The sequence below is a fragment of the Camelina sativa genome, chromosome 3, assembly GCF_030686135.1.
Source record: "Camelina sativa cultivar CO46 ecotype springtype chromosome 3, ASM3068613v1".
NCBI lineage: Eukaryota > Viridiplantae > Streptophyta > Magnoliopsida > Brassicales > Brassicaceae > Camelina > Camelina sativa.
The window spans coordinates 2,478,753-2,495,188 of NC_141882.1; the positions used below are offsets into that span (position 1 = coordinate 2,478,753).

The window sequence follows — 16,436 nt, forward strand, 5'->3', positions numbered from 1 at the left end:
AATCATGTTAAAAAAAATATAATTATATTTGTATAATGGCTTTTCGGGCCGGTCCGAGTCCCATTGGGCTAAGTCCTAAAACTCTTAAGCCCGAACGGGCTGAGTCCAAAAAACCCAATTTTCTGGACATAGATTTAAGTCCAAGCTCAATGTTTTTCAAAACCGGGTCGGGCCGGACCATCCTTCAGGCTCTAGGGCTTTTCGGGCCGGTCCGAGCCCCATTGGGCTAAGTCCTAAAATTCTTAAGCCCGAACGGGCTGAGTCCAAAAAGCCCAATTTTTTGGATATAGATTTAAGTCTGAGCTCAATGTTTTTCAAAATCGGGTCGGGCCGGACCAGCTTTCGAACTCTGGGCCTAATTGATATGTCTAGTGTCACATAGTTTTTTTTATTGGTTTAACAATCTTGGTTGTATTAATTCAAATGTTTTTATTGGCTATTGATTTTAATTGATGTGTCAACACCAGCTTGAATGTTAAAGGTGATGACAATGAAAAACATCAGAGTTTTATTGTATTAATATCATAAATATGTTTTGGGTTAAAAAGTAAAAACCTAATGGTGTTTGTAATAAATATGGTCTTTCGGCCAAATATTGAAAACAATGACAAAATATTTAGGCTTTGAATACAAGAAAACATTTCTTCTAGAAGGACCCTAGTTGTTTTCTTGTTTGATCAAAACCAACCCCAGTATAGAGATACCATTACAGAGAATGGAAACTTCTACAGATCCAAAAGACTCAATGGTAAATCTAACATCTCGATTAGTCTATCTCAAGATCTGAGAATGCCAAATTCATTTTGGCTAATAAAGACGCGTGTGGACTTTTTTCTTTTTCTGCAATAATTGCTACGACTTGTTGGCTCAGTCACTGCCACAAGAAGGTTGCGTTGTCTACCAACCTTATCTCTTATCAATGGTTTAGCTGTAGCAACTTGTCCCATCGTTGAACTTAAAAACATATATAGTTCATTCTTGTTTTATATGGTTTATTATGTTGTGTGATTGTATCATATTGCTCTGTTTTTTAAGAAACAAAAACGATGGAGACGACGAATATTGCTTCATTCGATCGAGCCAGTGACTTAAAGCTTTTGATGACACGAAAACGGGTGTGAAAGGACTCGTCGATGCCGGAGTTTCAAAGATTCCACGCATCTTCCATCACCCATCTCTCAAGTTATCAAACCCTAAGCCGCTTCCCTCGGATTTGCTACGTCTCAAGACGATCCCAACGATCGATCTCGGAGGAAGGGTGTTCGAGAACGTGGTCAAGCGCAAGAACGCCGTTGAAGAGATCAAAGAAGCAGCAGCCAAGTGGGGTTTTTTTCAGGTGATTAACCACGGAGTCTCGCTTGATCTTCTTGAGAAGATGAAAGATGGAGTTCGTGACTTTCACGAGCAGTCCCCTGAAGTTAAGAAAGGTTTCTACAGCCGCGATTTCAGCAGAAGGTTTCTGTATCAAAGTAACTTCGATCTCTTCAGTTCTCCAGCTGCAAATTGGAGAGACACTTTCGCTTGTACCATGGCTCCAAATCCTCCGGAATCACATGATCTGCCCGAGATTTGTCGGTATGACTCCATTGCTTTAACTTGATCTGATTTGTTGTGTAAATCACATGATATGCTGTGTATCACTCTGCATCGGTTTCAGGGATGTTTTGATGGAATACTCACAGCAAGTGATGATTTTGGGTGAATTTCTCTTTGAGCTTTTGTCAGAAGCATTAGGATTGAACCCTAATCATCTCAAGGACATGGATTGCTCCAAGGGTTTGCTCATGCTCTCCCATTACTACCCACCGTGTCCAGAGCCTGACCTAACTTTAGGCACAAGTCAGCACGCCGACAACTCTTTTCTTACCGTCCTTCTTCCAGATCAGATCGAAGGCCTTCAGGTTCTTCGTGAAGGGTACTGGTTCGATGTTCCTCCTGTTCCTGGCGCTCTCGTCATCAACATCGGAGACCTTTTACAGGCAATTTTACCAACGAATATTTGCCTTGTATAATTGAACTTCCCTATAAATTCAAAGTTTTAATATTATTTTTGTGGGGTTTGCGGTTTTTCCTGCAGCTTATAACAAACGATAAGTTCATCAGTTTGGAGCATAGAGTATTGGGGAACAGAGCCACAAGAGCTCGAGTGTCTGCCGCATGTTTCTTTACTACCGGCGTACGACCGGATCCTAGAGCGTACGGACCGATTAGAGAGCTTGTGTCTGAAGAAAACCCTCCAAAGTACAGAGAAACCACCATAAGAGAATACGCTACTAACTTTAATACCAAAGGACTTGACGGAACCTCTGCTTTGCTCCATTTTAAAATATGAAACATTGCGAGCAACCACTTTCCTACAAATATACGTCATGACTGTATATGTAACGTGGAGATGTGTGATTGTGTGAACCATGCGGAATTTATGGATTAAATATTGCCATTTCAATTTGGTGCAAATATGATGTAATCGGATATGGTTAATCAATTGAATTTCACTATTGAATGATGAACATGTTGGACATATGCATATATTACTAATTAATTTGGATGTCATTTGTTTTTTGTGATTAGTTGAATTAGATGACAATATTTAAAGTTTGGTTAAGTAATGGTTTACTGGTTAATTATGGTCTTTCGATATCTTAGCATGTCTCTCTATGACTCTATCACAAGATCTGAGAATGCCAAATTCATTTTGGCAAGGCACGTGAGACTTTTTTGTTTTTTCTGCAAATAACTTTTATAGTTTAATGACTACGACTTGTCTGGCCCAGTCACTGTCACAAGCGGTTGTTTTTGTTTATCAACGTTATCTCTTATCAATAGTTTAAGCAACTGGTCCCATCGTTAAACTTAAAGAACAGATATAGTTCATTCTCGTTTTATATGGGTTATTATCTTGTGTGATTGTATCATATTGCTCTGTTTTTTAAGAAACAAAACGATGGAGACGACGAATATTGCTTCATTCGATCGTGCCAGTGAGCTGAAAGCTTTCGATGAGATGAAAACGGGTGTGAAAGGACTCGTCGACGCCGGGGTTTCAAAGATTCCACGCATCTTCCATCACCCATCTGCCACATTATCAAACCCTAAACCACTTTCCTCTGACTTGCTACATCTCAAGACTATCCCAACGATCGATCTCGGGGGACGGGTGTTCGAGGACGTGACCAAGCGCAAGAACGCGGTTGAAGGGATAAAAAAAGCAGCAGCCAAGTGGGGTTTCTTTCAAGTGATTAACCATGGAGTTTCGCTTGATCTTCTTGAGAAGGTAAAAGATGGAGTTCGTGACTTTCACGACCAGTCCCCTGAAGTGAGGAAAGGTTTATACAGCCGAGATTTCAGCAGAAGGTTTCTGTATTTAAGTAATTTCCATCTCTTCAGTTCCCCATCTACAAGTTGGAGAGACACTTTGGCTTGTACCATGGCTCCAAATCCTCCGAAACCACATGATCTGCCAGAGATTCGTGGGTATATATGACTCCATTGCTTTAACTTGATCTTATGTGTTGTGTAATCTTCTCTTTATTCATATGGTGTGTATCACTGCATTGGTTTCAGGGATGTTATGCTGGAATACTCAAAGCAAGTGATGGTTTTGGGTGAATTTCTCTTTGAGCTTTTATCAGAAGCATTAGGGTTGAACCCTTATCATCTCAAGGACATGGATTGCTCCAAGGGTCTGATCATGCTCTCCCATTACTACCCACCCTGTCCAGAGCCTGACCTAACTTTAGGCACAAGTCAGCACTCCGATATCTCTTTTCTTACCGTCCTTCTTCCAGACCAGATCGAAGGGCTCCAGGTTCGTCGTGAAGGGTACTGGTTCGATGTTCATCATGTTCCTGGCGCTCTCGTCATCAACATCGGGGACCTCTTACAGGCTTGCTCAAAATTTTGTTTTGTATAATTAATCTTTCCTATAAATTCAAAGTTTTAATTTTATTTTTGTGGGTTTTATTGCAGCTTATAACAAACGACAAATTCATCAGTTTGGAGCATAGAGTATTGGCGAACAGAGCCACAAGAGCTCGAGTCTCTGTGGCATGTTTCTTTACCACCGGCGTAAGACCGGATCCTAGAGTGTACGGACCGATTACAGAGCTTGTGTCTGAAGAAAACCCTCCAAAGTACAGAGAGATCACCATTAGAGAATACACTACTTACTCCAATGCCAAAGGACTTGACGGAACCTCTGCTTTGCTCCATCTTAAAATATGAACATGGTGAGATACTACTTTATCACACATATACGACATGAAAATAAATGTAATATTGGAGTTGCTTTAGTATTAGTCAAGCAAACGACCAAAAGAGGTGAAGAGAATTCTCAAGAGGATAATAAATGCAACTGTTTATATTATTCTTTCATATATTTAAAGCTCCTTAAAAAGCCAGAAACAAAAGTATTTAATTTTCTCATGAGTCATGATAGCCATATGTAAGTGATTCTGTTCTGTACGAAAGCCAGATAGACTTTCAGAAGGAAACTACCGAGCTTGGTTGTACTGAATGCTGCAGCTGCGATATGTTCGTGTCCCCTTCAACCTCTTCCATCATCACTTCAAGTTTCCTGCATCACACATATAATTTGTGGTTAGTTATGTAGTTTTTCATCACTTCTAAGGAACATCATTGAGATTTACGGTTAATATACCTTTGAGGGAATAAACTCTGACCACCTTCTTCAGAAAGTGCCTTCTCCAATCTCACCTCAAATGGTGTTGCATGCCAGCTCACTTTCTGATCCTGCATAAGGTAAGAAGTATGTAAACCATGGTTTCTGAATATTAGAGGAACTGAAAGAGCCTAAACAGAGAAGATGAAAGGCAAGGAAACTTACCTCCTTGTATTTGGTTGTCGAATTTGGGATCCCGTTTCCATCCCACAATCTGGGTGACATCTCAGTTTGCTCATCCTCGATCCACTGAGCAGGAACCAATCCAATGATAGGCCTGTCACCTGGGGTTATGGCAGCAAGTCCTGGTGTCCTATCGTTTGAAACCGCAATGTTTTCGTTGCTGTCTTCGTTGATCTGGTTTAGCCAAGGAGAAAAACTTGCCTCAAACTTGGATAACTTTTCATCTGAGCTTTCTTCCACCTTTTCCCCATAAGTTGCTGAAGAGGGTGTTTCACACTCTATCTTCTCTTTGTAAACCTGCGGTTCCGCTTGTTCTAGGCTCCCATGAGCATCATTAAGGGCCTTATATAAGGATGCATTTTCTAGTACATTGGAAACTGAATGCACAAACTGAGACCTGATTCTAGGCCTCCCTCTTCCCGCTGATTCCATGTTCGCAGGATATATGGTTCCAGGAGTCTGCATCTCATCAGATAGCCTCAAGGGGGTTGGATTAGGTGAGTTTGCTGTAAAACAAAATTTGCCACCCATCTCGGATTTTCTTGAACTGCTATTCTCGGAAGAATTAGAGGAGTGAGACTGATCAAGATCGCATTCAAATCGGACAGACTTAGTCTTTCCAACTGTGAGCGTTGGCCTTCCACTTCTACCCAACTCACCCTTGATTGCAGTGCCAATGCTTTCTACGTCAGTACCATCACTAGAAGCAGAAGAGATCCTTGCACTGTCCCGGACATCGATTACACAACTATTATGAAAAAAGAAAAGAGTGAACATTAGTAAGAGGTGAGAATAATGTTAGCATAGACACCACACCATTTCTATCAAGAAACCACACCATTTCTATCAAGAAACCCTGCCAATTCTATCAAGCATAGCATAAGGAGGCAAAAATATATGTTTTCTTCACATAACGATATGAACAGATGTTTAAAATTTGAAATAAACAAAGTGACGTCTCTACCTGCTAGGTGTTTGCTCTGAAGTAAATGATGGTCTTCCCATCTCTTCACAAGCTTTCGTGGGGGTTGGGGATTCAGCCAAATGAGACCCCATCGCAGAGCTACTGGAAATCCATGAGTGAAAATGGGAAGATCCAGAATGTTGAGGACTACTTAGGTTTTGGGATGCTTTCCTAATTTCAATAGGTGTCTCCGGTATAGTACCACAAGCTTTAAGAAACCGCGCCTATGATTGCACAAGTAAAAGAAGAAGAAAAAAGCGTTAGATTCAGCCTGATCTCTTGAAGGAATCGACAATAAGACTCTGTTGAATATCAGAGATTCCACAACGAAAGGGTGTAGAATCTATACTATAGCACCTTCATCATAGAGAAACAAAGCTAAAGACCACCTCAGTAACAAAAAACATAGAACCCATCTTCTCATTACCATAAGAAGAGCTGTGGTGATTGCAAGACCAGCAAGAAAGATACCAGAAATTCAAAAACTAACTAGAAATTGATTAGTTCAAATCCAAGGACACATATCTTGATCAAGATAAACGTATTATACGCATCAGACATGATTAGAGGCAATGCTCCAAATAAAAATCATACCTCATCCCGGAGGCCTTTGTCGATATGTATAGAATCCAAATCAAATCTTTCTTTGTCAAGGCAAGGCGAAGAAGCTGCTTTCTCTACAAAATCAAGAACAAAACCCATACGTTGTTAACAAGAACGCTACCAAAAAAAAACTAGTAAATTATCTCGATTGATGATATAAACACATCAAAAAAAGAGATTTACCTTTAGAAAGAAACAAAGCTGACAAATCATTCTGCGAGTCCTGAGTTTTCTGAAGATCAATACAAAAATAAAACATGTTATTAGGCGGTCAGATCGATATGATCTTGACCAACAAACTCGAAAGAAACCAACAGTATTAACACCCAAAAATCCAGCTCAAGGATCTATTTTCTTGTTCGAATCATTGTAGCAGCTCAAAATAAACACCCACAAATTGACGCGATCATGCCAAGAAAAGATTGGGGAAAACAAGCAAGAGAAGCGAAAGAGTTGTTACTCTGGGATTGGCGAGCGAAGAGTGAGAGACGAGATTACTAGTAGAGCGATCGTCTCTGGCGCGGAAGCAATCGAGAAAACAAGCCATGGCTCTACAAACTTATAAATTGATGAATCTGAGCACGGATCTGCACAAGGGACTTAGATTTCGCTTCATCAACATATCATTTGATTTCTTTGACGGCGGAAACAGTGAATCAGGCGGACGATTAACCCGAGAAACACGCTCAATTTGGGAGAGAGAGAGAGAAGAGAGAGATAAAAACGTTTTATTTTTTTGAAATTTGAAACGAAAGGGTGCGGGGGGGGGGGGAATGAATCAGCTGCGTGTGCAGGTGTCTTCCCATTGTTTTTGTTTGTTAACCTAATTCTGGCCCAATAGGCCCAATAGCTGTCCAGTAAAGAGTTTTTTTTTTCTTTTCTTAATAAAAATAATAAAATAAATTAAATTTATGTTCGCGAAAAAAAAAAGAAAATAGAAAATAGGGTATTAGGCATCAGGAGGCGGCGGAGAGCAAAACCGGGAAACACTCGATCAACGAGCACAAGCCGCCGCCGTACAGTCTCTGCACATTAGTCTCCAGAGAGACAGAGAAACCCTTAAAAAAACGATGGTGAAGAAGAAGAAGAGTACGAAACATATTACTCTCTGCGAAACCACTGAGGCTTGGGCCACTAAGCTCCTTGAGGAGTTTCGCGCCTCCGGGAACGATTGTGAGTTTTATTACTCCTTTGATAAAGTTTCTTCAGCTATTACTCATATGAACTCCAATACTCTCTACTCGGCTGTGGTGTTTCAGTTATTGTTAGCTTCGGTGATTTCTATTCGGAATGTTCTGTTTTTCTTTTTTTCTTGTTTGATTGAATGCAAGTTTGTTTGGCTTTCTATTGTGTAGCTTACGCCTTTGAGCAGCATCTTACAAATGGCGAACGTGGCATTATCCATCAGATGTGCCGACGGATGGGTCTCCAATCAAAAAGTCACGGGTCAGTCACAGCTTTTTGCAATTTTTGTTTGATGTTTTGGGGATATGCAAGTTTTGGGTATCTGTGCCCTAGTGAGTGCCCTAGTTTCTGACCTTTCGTGGATTTTGTATAGGAGTGGGGAAGAAAGGCGTCTAACTCTTTTCAAAAGTAAAGCTGGGAGTGGAGACGGCATTTCAAAGTCAGAGAGCAAGCATAAGTATGAAACCAGAAATCATGAAGGAAGAGAAGGAGATGGCTTTTCAAATTCATACAGTAAGCATAAGTATGAAACCAGATTTCAGAAAGGAGGCGCTCCAAGAAAGAAGATGATACCCCAAGAGAAGCTCAAATGTGTGTCATTTCCACCTGAGGCAAAAGCTGTTCTCCACGACTTATTTACTCGCTTTCCACCTTGTGATGGCGATACTACTGGGACATTATTGGGCGTATATACTGGAAACGCCCGCAATAATTGGAAAGATGACTTCTTCCTGAAACCTCAGTTGACAAAAAACGATATTAAAAAGAACGCGGCATCTCTGAATTCTAGACTGGAAACAGATAAATGTTTTCGACAGGTTAGCAATTAATGTATTTTCACAAGATTGTATTATTATCAATTCAGGATCCAGTTTCAGAAAGTACAAAGCATGCGCTGTTGAGTAAATGAAATACTCTTGTATTTGTTGATCTTACAGATCTTTGAAGCACGAGCAAAGCTTCCCATCACATCTTTTCGCGACGCCATTATATCTGCAGTGGAATCCAATCAGGTTATATGGGTCTCTAGATATTTAATTTGTTCCACTATATCAGGATTCAGGATGTAAATTTCGTAATTGTGCTTTCAGTGGGGATTTCCACTGATTTTGAAGGAGTCTTTATTCATTCTTATTCGAAATGCAGGTTGTTCTTATTGCTGGTGAAACTGGTTGTGGGAAAACTACTCAGGTACGTGTTTCCTCTTGTTCTTTGTAGTTCACTAGAGACTCTATTTATACTCTAGTCTAGAAAACGCTTTACAGTGGTTTTCCCTGTTGCTATTTATTCTGTTTTGTTTTCTTCTGGTGGGGTCAAGTATTCATCACAGGTTGTGATTTTCTAGGTTCAACTTGTCAGTTTTCATGTCCTAAGCTACATAATATTTATGAATTGTGAAAAAGTTGAGTTTAAGTGTGTGGAATAACGGTTTGTGTTCTTTTACATGGTATTACCATATCACTCAATATCTATAAATCGTATTCTGTTTCAAATAGTAGTAGTTTTTTTTGGTGAGGTTTCTCAGGTGCCTCAGTTGTTGATATTTTTAGGTGCCTCAATATCTTCTAGATCATATGTGGTATAGTAAGCAAGAAGCGTGCAAAATCATTTGCACCCAACCACGTCGTATCTCAGCTATTTCAGGTTAGTAATCTGATTCAACATTTGTGAAGTTTTCAGATTTGTAATTCAAATGCATGCAGTATAAGTGGCTAACTCCTTGCTTAATGCCTTCATTCCTAATTTGAAGTTTCTGATAGAATATCTTGGGAAAGAGGTGAAACTATTGGGAAAACCGTCGGCTACAAGGTAAGGGGTCTTTGTTCGTAGACATACTTATCCATATGATAGACGCACAAGCTCTCAGGGCTAAATGAATGTTTTCTCTCGATATATCATTAACTTTATAATACAAATCTAGGTTCGACTGCAAAGTGAAGGTGGAAGAGGGTCATCGGTTGTTTTCTGCACAAATGGCATTCTATTGAGGGTGCTTATAGGCAAAGGCGTGAACAGCTGTGTTCCTGATATAACTCACATTATTGTGGTAAACATTCTTGTTTGATTCATAATATGTTTTTCATGTGTTTATTAAGTATGCTTTTCCATTCATTACATGTTAACACATTAAAGTTTTAACAACCACTTCTTAGTTTAGGTTCTCTTCGTTGTGCTCTTCTGCTCTAAATTGATTTTGTAGTTGTCTTTATTGGTCACTGACCTGTGGGTCACTTTACAGGATGAAATCCATGAAAGGGACTCCTACTCTGATTTCATGTTAATGATTTTAAGGTACATTCTCTAGCCTTCTAAAACACTGAGGTGCTCAGCCTGTCAAAGTGAGCCAAAAAAAGTCAAGTAGATATGACGGAAAACAGCTGATCATATGACTCATTTAATTGCTGTCGAACTATAATTTAGATGCATTGCTATGCACTTGTACCCTTGTATTTGAATTCTTTATTTGAAGCTAAGCGATGGAAACGATAATTACCCGCAGATATATATATTTTTTTATCATTGGGTAAGTGGCAGAACTCAGATCAATTTGTGATGTTTTTTTTTCCGCAGAGACTTGCTTCCATCTAATCCTCATCTCCGACTGGTTAGTTATGTTATGCTCTTCTTCGTTTTCCATTGCGATGATAGATTAAAACATAAGAATGAATATTTTCTGTGGTGACAGATTTTAATGAGTGCTACTCTTGATGCTGAGAGGTTTTCGGAATATTTCGGAGGTTGCCCGGTTGTCCGAGTGCCTGGATTCACTCATCCAGTTAGTTCCTCTCTCTTTGTGTCTCTCTCTATCTATTTCTTTCTAGAATTTGCTACTTAGTCTCATTGTATTGGAAAACAATATTTTTGTGTCCGTATCTACAGGTCCGAACCTTTTTTCTGGAAGATGCACTTTCTGTCCTGATATCAGACAAGAATAATCATCTACTTTCTGCTGACTCGAACTTACCAAGTAACAAGCATGATTTTAAAGATGAAGAAAAAGTTGCTTTAGACGAAGCAATAGACTTGGCATGGACAAATGATGAGTTTGATTGTCTCTTAGATCTAATTTCTTCTGAAGGAAGTCATGAGGTTTACAATTACCAGAATTCAACGACCGGGCTAACACCACTTATGGTCTTTGCTGGAAAGGGCAGGGTAAGCGATGTCTGCAAGCTCCTTTCATTTGGCGCTAACTGTACACTGAAGTCCAAAGAAGGTATAACCGCATTAGAAGTGGCTGAAAAAGAGAATCAAATTGAAACTGCTCAAATAATCAGGGTGCATGCAGATAACATCCAGTCCAATTCTCAGCAAGCACAAGACTTACTTGATAAGTATATGGCGACAATGAAACCAGAAGAAGTAGATGTGGGTCTTATAGTGAAGTTAATGAAGAAAATATGCAGCGATTCAAAAGATGGTGCCATTCTTGTTTTTCTACCTGGGTGGGAGGAAATCAGGAAAACAAAAGAGAAATTGCTTGAGAATCCCCATTTTGCAGATAGTGGTAAATTCAGCATTCTATGTCTTCACTCACGGGTTCCGGCTGAGGAACAGAAGAAAGTTTTTGATCGCCCCCGTCGAGGTTGTCGCAAAATTGTGCTTGCGACCAATATTGCTGAATCAGCAGTTACTATCGATGATGTGGTTTATGTGATAGATAGCGGCCGGATGAAGGAAAAGAGTTATGACCCTTTTAATGATGTGTCAACGCTCCAATCTTCTTGGGTATCAAAAGCAAATGCAAAACAGAGGGCTGGTCGAGCAGGCCGTTGTCAACCAGGCGTTTGTTATCATCTATATTCTAAACTCCGGGAAGCGTCTTTGCCCGAATATAGAGTTCCTGAAGTTAAGAGAATGCCAGTGGATGAACTCTGCTTGCAGGTGCTGTTCTTTCTAACGTAGATTTTTTTCTGTGATGTTTAATGTTGTTCAGGCATGGTAGCATCCTGTTTGAGACTTGTTGCTTACTTGATTTCTTACTGATGTCTCTCAATAATATGTTAGGTTAAGATGCTGGATCCGAATTGCGACGTAAATGATTTCCTTCAGAAATTAATGGACCCGCCTGTTGCTCAAAGTATTGCAAATGCCTTAATCATCCTTAAAGATATTGGAGCGTTGACTCCTCAAGAAGAGCTGACAGAACTTGGACAGAAATTTGGTCAGCTTCCAGTTCATCCTCGGATTAGCAAGATGATTTATTTCGCCGTATTAGTGAACTGTTTAGATCCAGCACTTATTCTGGCATGTGCAGCCGACGAGAAGGATCCGTTTATCATGCCCTTGTTGCCAGGTGATAGAAAAAAAGCTAATGCTGCAAAACATGAACTTGCATCACTTTATGGGGACCATAGTGATCATCTTGCGACTGTCGCGGCTTTTCAGTGCTGGAAAAATGCAAAAGAAAGTGGTCGAGCTAACGAGTTTTGTTCAAAGTACTTCATCTCCCAAATTGTCATGAAGAGGCTGGATGATCTGTGTCGCAAGCTTCAGGGAGAACTTAAAAGACATGGGGTCATCCCTAGCAGTTCAAACTGTAGCCTGAATGCTCATGATCCGGGTATTCTCCGTGCTGTTATAGCAGTAGGATTGTACCCTATGTTGGGAAGGATGTGCCCAGTTTCCAAGAACCAGACAAGATCTATAGTAGAGACTATTACTGGAGCCAAAGTTCGTGTGCGCTCGCTATCAAACAATGTCGACATGTCCTCTACCAAGTATGACGAAGCTTTAATTGTTTTTGATGAGATTACTCGAGGAGATTGGGGTGTGCAGATAAGAAGCTGCACTGTTCTTCCCACTTTACCTTTGTTACTTTTTTCAAGAGAGATAGCCGTGTCTCCTACAGAGAGCTATGATGCTGATAAGAGTGACGACGAGGAAGACCACGTAGTAGAAAATGTAGGAGACACGATGGACATAGATAAAGAAGGTGTTAGGGCTGCAGAGAAAGTATTGCTTGCGCCCGAAAATTCAGTAAAGGTAATAGTGGATCGGTGGCTGCCTTTCAAGGTTACAGCTCTTGAAATTGCTCAAATGTACATCTTGAGAGAGAGGCTAATGGCGTCCATATTGTTCAAGGTAGATGAGTTATATGATCACTACGATTTAAGATTTTCATTATTTTATTTTGGCAATGGCGTCTTTGAACTTTTCATTTGCATTTTGTAGGTTAAACATCCAAAGGAAAATATGCCGCCTCATCTCGGTGCTTCTATGTATGCAATAGCTTGTATTCTCTCATATGATAGCCTCGCTCGATCTTCGGTTCAAACTGTAGCTGTGCAACCTATTGCTTCAGTGCCAAATGCAACGAGTCCCAAAGATGACATACCTTCCGCTAACCCCAATGAGCTTCAGGAGCATGACCCGAAAACTACTCCAATGGGGTCAAAGCTAGCCAACAAGTTGGGTTTGGGTAATATGGAAGAGAGCGTGCCTTCAAATCTCGCTGATAGGAATGAGCAACCTGACCCAAACACTGCTCGAGTGGAAGATGTTTCAGCGGCTACACAACAAAAGAAGATACAGTCAGAGTCCAAAAGGTGCAAGTCGCCCAACAATGTGGATTTGGGGAACATTGAAGAGAACTTGGGGAGCATGAAAGTGAACACTCCTTCTGATCTGGCTAATGGGAATGAGCAAAAAGACCCTAAGTCAGTCTGCAAGTTGGATCTGGGTAGGGAGAAAGAGAGCATTCCTTCTAATCTCGCCCATGGAAACGAGCAACGTGACCCAAACACTTCTCAAACGGAAGATGCTTCAGCGGCTAAGCAACCAGAAAAGAAGCGATCAAGGTCCAAAAGACGCAAATCAGGCAACGATATGGATTTGGGGATGATGGAAACTAGCAAGCCTTCCGATCTGGCAAATGGGAATGAGCTAACAGAGCCTAAGTCAGCCAACAACTTGGATTTAGGGAATATGGAAGACAACATACCTTCTGATCTGGCTAAGGATAATGAGCAAACGGAGCTTAATCTACCTAACAAATCTAATTATGGTAACATGGAAGAGAGCTTGCCTTTCAATCTTGCTAATGTGGATGAACAACCTGACCCAAGCATAATGGAAGCTGCTTCATCGGCTAAACAACCAAAAAATAAGCGATCAAGGTCCAAAAAGCACAAATCCGACAACAAGTTGGATTTGGGAAACATTGAAGAGAACACGCCTTCTGATCTGGCTAATGGGAATGAGCGAAAAGAGCCTAAGTCAGTCAGGCGGTTGGATCCGGGCAAAGAGAAAGAGAGCATTCCACTGAATCTTGTCAGTGGTAATGAGGAACCTGACTCAAACACTGCTCCAGCGGCTAAGAAACCAAAAAGGAAAAAACGCAAATTAGCTAACAACTTTGATTCGGGTAACAGTATGGAAGAGAAAGTACCTTCTACTGATGGGCAACAAGAACAATGCGGTGAAAAAACAGAGCGAAAGTCAGGGAACAAGTCAGAAAAAGTGAGCGTACCTTCCAATCCAGTGTGACGCAAACGCTGCACCAACTGAATCTGCACTAAAAGAGAACCATTAGGAAGCGAAACAGAAAGTCAAGCCAAGAAGGTTACTCGCAAGGACAAACAAGAAGAGAAGTAGCATGCCCATTACACTTTGGTGTTTTGATGAGCATTTAGGTGTTTTTTCCATACACCGAAAAATTCAAATGGTACTTACCATAGGTGTAATAGAGACTATGAAAATTCAACGATTTTGTTAGCTTATTACTGTTGTACTAGTAGATGATTTGTAGTTATTCTCACTGAGTGCTGCCATTATACGCATGTATGTAACTGAAAGGAGGAAAGCCATTATTAATCAATCTTTTTCGGGTTTGATCTTGGAATGGTGGCTTTAAGAGTATAATACTAAAATACTATATTATACATGGTTGACCAAGAAAAAAACAAAGAGAAGGAAAAAAAAATGTACATAGATGGAATCGAAACTGGAAAGCTTATGAATCTGACGTGGAACAAGAAGGAAGCGTATCTGCCACGTGGCACATTACAAGACCTCAACAATCTTATCTGGACATCAACACAGAGATCCTCCAATATCCGAAACCAGCCAATCAGCTTCACTCTTCGTTTCACCTCCATACATTAACACACTCCAACAATCCTCAAAAACAGTTTCATAACTTAACCACAGAGAGACCACACCGAGAGAGAAAAAGAGACACAGAGAGAGAATGGCGTACAGCGCGTGTTTCCTACACCAGAGCGCATTGGCTTCCTCAGCCGCACGATCATCATCTTCCTCCTCATCCCAGCGTCACGTGTCACTCTCCAAACCTGTTCAGATCATCTGTAAAGCCCAACAGACTCATGAAGAGGATAACTCCGCCGTCTCTCGCCGTCTTGCTCTCACGCTCCTCGTCGGCGCCGCCGCTGTTGGTTCCAGAGTATCTCCCGCTGATGCCGCCTACGGTGAAGCAGGTGCGAATATAACATATATCAAATAAAAGTCAGATAATCTTGAATCATGTCAGTTTCAGACCAAATAAAGAATCTTGAAAACATATTGTTGGTTTTGTTTTCTCTGTTTTTCTTTTTTTTTTGGTTCGTTGCAGCAAACGTGTTTGGGAAGCCAAAGGCGAACACAGACTTCATGCCATACAATGGAGATGGATTCAAAGTCCAGGTGCCAGCAAAATGGAACCCAAGCAAAGAGATTGAGTATCCAGGACAAGTCCTTAGGTACGAAGACAACTTCGATGCCACTAGCAATCTCAATGTCATGGTCACTCCTACCGACAAGAAGTCCATCACTGACTACGGTTCTCCTGAAGAGTTCCTCTCTCAGGTCTTAGTTTCACTCCGTCATCTACATATAAAGATATTGATGAATCAATAACTCATATGATTTGTGAGACTGAATGGTGATTTGATTTTTGGCTTTGTGCAGGTTAATTATCTCCTAGGGAAACAAGCTTACTTCGGTGAGACTGCCTCTGAGGTAAACTTCCAATTGTCTTTTGTTAATGTAAACTTGAAGCTGATAGGGTAGAATAAGAGAATCAAACACCCACAACGAACACATTTTCTCCCTCGTTGCCAACTGATAATCTCTAGGTTTGGATGAGTCTTATAAGCAAGATTGTATTCTCTTATGCCCAAAAAACTAAGAAAGAGGGAGATATAAACTCTACCTAAATCAACGTATCAACATTGTTACCTTATAATCTTATATGGAGTGAGATTATCAGGTCCTAACTGTGTGTGCGAATCTGATGTTTCTTGCAGGGAGGCTTTGACAACAATGCAGTGGCAACAGCAAACATTCTGGACTCATCATCTCAGGACGTTGGTGGAAAACCGTACTATTACTTGTCAGTGTTGACAAGAACGGCTGATGGAGATGAAGGTGGAAAGCATCAGCTGATCACAGCCACTGTGAACGGAGGGAAGCTTTACATCTGCAAAGCACAAGCTGGAGACAAGAGGTGGTTCAAGGGAGCCAGGAAATTTGTTGAGAACGCAGCCACTTCTTTCAGTGTTGCTTAAGTGAAAGCAACACAACATAACTGTGTTCTGCTTGCCTTCTTTATTTGTCTATTGTAAAAAAAGGATTATGGAACTGAGCTTTTGAGACATATCAAGATGATGTCACCTTTGCGGCTTCACTTGTGTACCTGTGATAACAGACTCTTTTCAAGTTTTCTAAAACAGAAACTATTTTCAGTAGATTATTTCTCAAAGTAAAGACGCTGACACAGGAAGAAGTTATAGACGAAATCTAAATCCTTAAAAACCCTAAAGACCATGAAGAAAGCTCTCGTGAAGCTGATTTGACAAGAACGAATGAAATGGGTCTCCT

The 16,436-nt window shown here is 40.6% G+C and overlaps 4 protein-coding genes and 1 pseudogene across 7 annotated transcripts; 4 read left to right on the forward strand and 1 right to left on the reverse strand.

Annotated features, from left to right (window-relative positions):
• The first annotated feature begins 976 nt into the window (after positions 1–976).
• LOC104764537 (1-aminocyclopropane-1-carboxylate oxidase homolog 3-like) lies at positions 977–2,510 on the forward strand (annotated as a pseudogene). Its single transcript, XR_015594967.1, has 3 exons — positions 977–1,575; positions 1,658–1,979; positions 2,078–2,510. The product of XR_015594967.1 is annotated as a 1-aminocyclopropane-1-carboxylate oxidase homolog 3-like (transcript).
• Positions 2,511–2,776: 266 nt separating this feature from the next.
• On the forward strand, positions 2,777–4,409 carry LOC104764527 (1-aminocyclopropane-1-carboxylate oxidase homolog 3-like). Of its 2 annotated transcripts, none has more exons than XM_010488081.3 (3): positions 2,777–3,474; positions 3,565–3,886; positions 3,970–4,409. In XM_010488081.3, the coding sequence occupies exons 1-3, from the start codon at positions 2,945–2,947 to the stop codon at positions 4,222–4,224; spliced, it is 1,107 nt and encodes a 368-aa protein (XP_010486383.1). In that variant the 5' UTR covers positions 2,777–2,944; the 3' UTR covers positions 4,225–4,409. The 2 variants fall into 2 exon arrangements, with proteins under 2 accessions (XP_010486383.1, XP_087364174.1); XM_087508048.1 differs by having other exon boundaries at positions 2,915–3,470.
• LOC104764566 (protein JASON-like) lies at positions 4,339–7,386 on the reverse strand. Its single transcript, XM_087508047.1, has 7 exons — positions 6,892–7,386; positions 6,615–6,663; positions 6,423–6,505; positions 5,829–6,052; positions 4,847–5,612; positions 4,661–4,752; positions 4,339–4,576 (listed from the first exon to the last, which is right to left on the reverse strand). The coding sequence occupies exons 1-7, from the start codon at positions 6,976–6,978 to the stop codon at positions 4,483–4,485; spliced, it is 1,395 nt and encodes a 464-aa protein (XP_087364173.1). The 5' UTR covers positions 6,979–7,386; the 3' UTR covers positions 4,339–4,482.
• LOC104764575 (DExH-box ATP-dependent RNA helicase DExH2) lies at positions 7,337–14,460 on the forward strand. Its single transcript, XM_010488132.3, has 14 exons — positions 7,337–7,604; positions 7,787–7,877; positions 7,990–8,434; positions 8,555–8,629; positions 8,763–8,807; positions 9,167–9,260; positions 9,367–9,425; positions 9,538–9,663; positions 9,856–9,908; positions 10,188–10,221; positions 10,303–10,392; positions 10,497–11,501; positions 11,625–12,701; positions 12,792–14,460. The coding sequence occupies exons 1-14, from the start codon at positions 7,502–7,504 to the stop codon at positions 14,103–14,105; spliced, it is 4,611 nt and encodes a 1,536-aa protein (XP_010486434.2). The 5' UTR covers positions 7,337–7,501; the 3' UTR covers positions 14,106–14,460.
• Positions 14,461–14,747: 287 nt separating this feature from the next.
• On the forward strand, positions 14,748–16,303 carry LOC104764592 (oxygen-evolving enhancer protein 2-1, chloroplastic). Of its 2 annotated transcripts, none has more exons than XM_010488152.2 (4): positions 14,748–15,055; positions 15,190–15,422; positions 15,525–15,575; positions 15,863–16,303. In XM_010488152.2, the coding sequence occupies exons 1-4, from the start codon at positions 14,809–14,811 to the stop codon at positions 16,121–16,123; spliced, it is 792 nt and encodes a 263-aa protein (XP_010486454.1). In that variant the 5' UTR covers positions 14,748–14,808; the 3' UTR covers positions 16,124–16,303. The 2 variants fall into 2 exon arrangements, with proteins under 2 accessions (XP_010486454.1, XP_010486460.1); XM_010488158.2 differs by having other exon boundaries at positions 14,754–15,059.
• Positions 16,304–16,436: the final 133 nt, after the last annotated feature.

What these genes read in the sequence shown, in the direction of transcription:
- LOC104764527 (XM_010488081.3), top strand. Translation starts at nt 2,945, where the DNA reads ATGGAGACGACGAATATTGCTTCATTCGATCGTGCCAGTGAGCTGAAA. An exon ending in GATCTGCCAGAGATTCGTGG is followed by an intron (nt 3,475 to 3,564) that starts GTATATATGACT and finishes CATTGGTTTCAG; the next exon opens with GGATGTTATGCTGGAATACT. An exon ending in ACATCGGGGACCTCTTACAG is followed by an intron (nt 3,887 to 3,969) that starts GCTTGCTCAAAA and finishes GTTTTATTGCAG; the next exon opens with CTTATAACAAACGACAAATT.
- LOC104764566 (XM_087508047.1), bottom strand. Translation starts at nt 6,978, where the DNA reads ATGGCTTGTTTTCTCGATTGCTTCCGCGCCAGAGACGATCGCTCTACT. An exon ending in ACAAAGGCCTCCGGGATGAG is followed by an intron (nt 6,053 to 6,422) that starts GTATGATTTTTA and finishes GTGCAATCATAG; the next exon opens with GCGCGGTTTCTTAAAGCTTG. An exon ending in TCAGAGCAAACACCTAGCAG is followed by an intron (nt 5,613 to 5,828) that starts GTAGAGACGTCA and finishes TTTTCATAATAG; the next exon opens with TTGTGTAATCGATGTCCGGG.
- LOC104764575 (XM_010488132.3), top strand. Translation starts at nt 7,502, where the DNA reads ATGGTGAAGAAGAAGAAGAGTACGAAACATATTACTCTCTGCGAAACC. An exon ending in CTCCAATCAAAAAGTCACGG is followed by an intron (nt 7,878 to 7,989) that starts GTCAGTCACAGC and finishes GATTTTGTATAG; the next exon opens with GAGTGGGGAAGAAAGGCGTC. An exon ending in GTTGTGGGAAAACTACTCAG is followed by an intron (nt 8,808 to 9,166) that starts GTACGTGTTTCC and finishes TGATATTTTTAG; the next exon opens with GTGCCTCAATATCTTCTAGA.
- LOC104764592 (XM_010488152.2), top strand. Translation starts at nt 14,809, where the DNA reads ATGGCGTACAGCGCGTGTTTCCTACACCAGAGCGCATTGGCTTCCTCA. An exon ending in TGCCGCCTACGGTGAAGCAG is followed by an intron (nt 15,056 to 15,189) that starts GTGCGAATATAA and finishes GGTTCGTTGCAG; the next exon opens with CAAACGTGTTTGGGAAGCCA. An exon ending in TCGGTGAGACTGCCTCTGAG is followed by an intron (nt 15,576 to 15,862) that starts GTAAACTTCCAA and finishes TGTTTCTTGCAG; the next exon opens with GGAGGCTTTGACAACAATGC.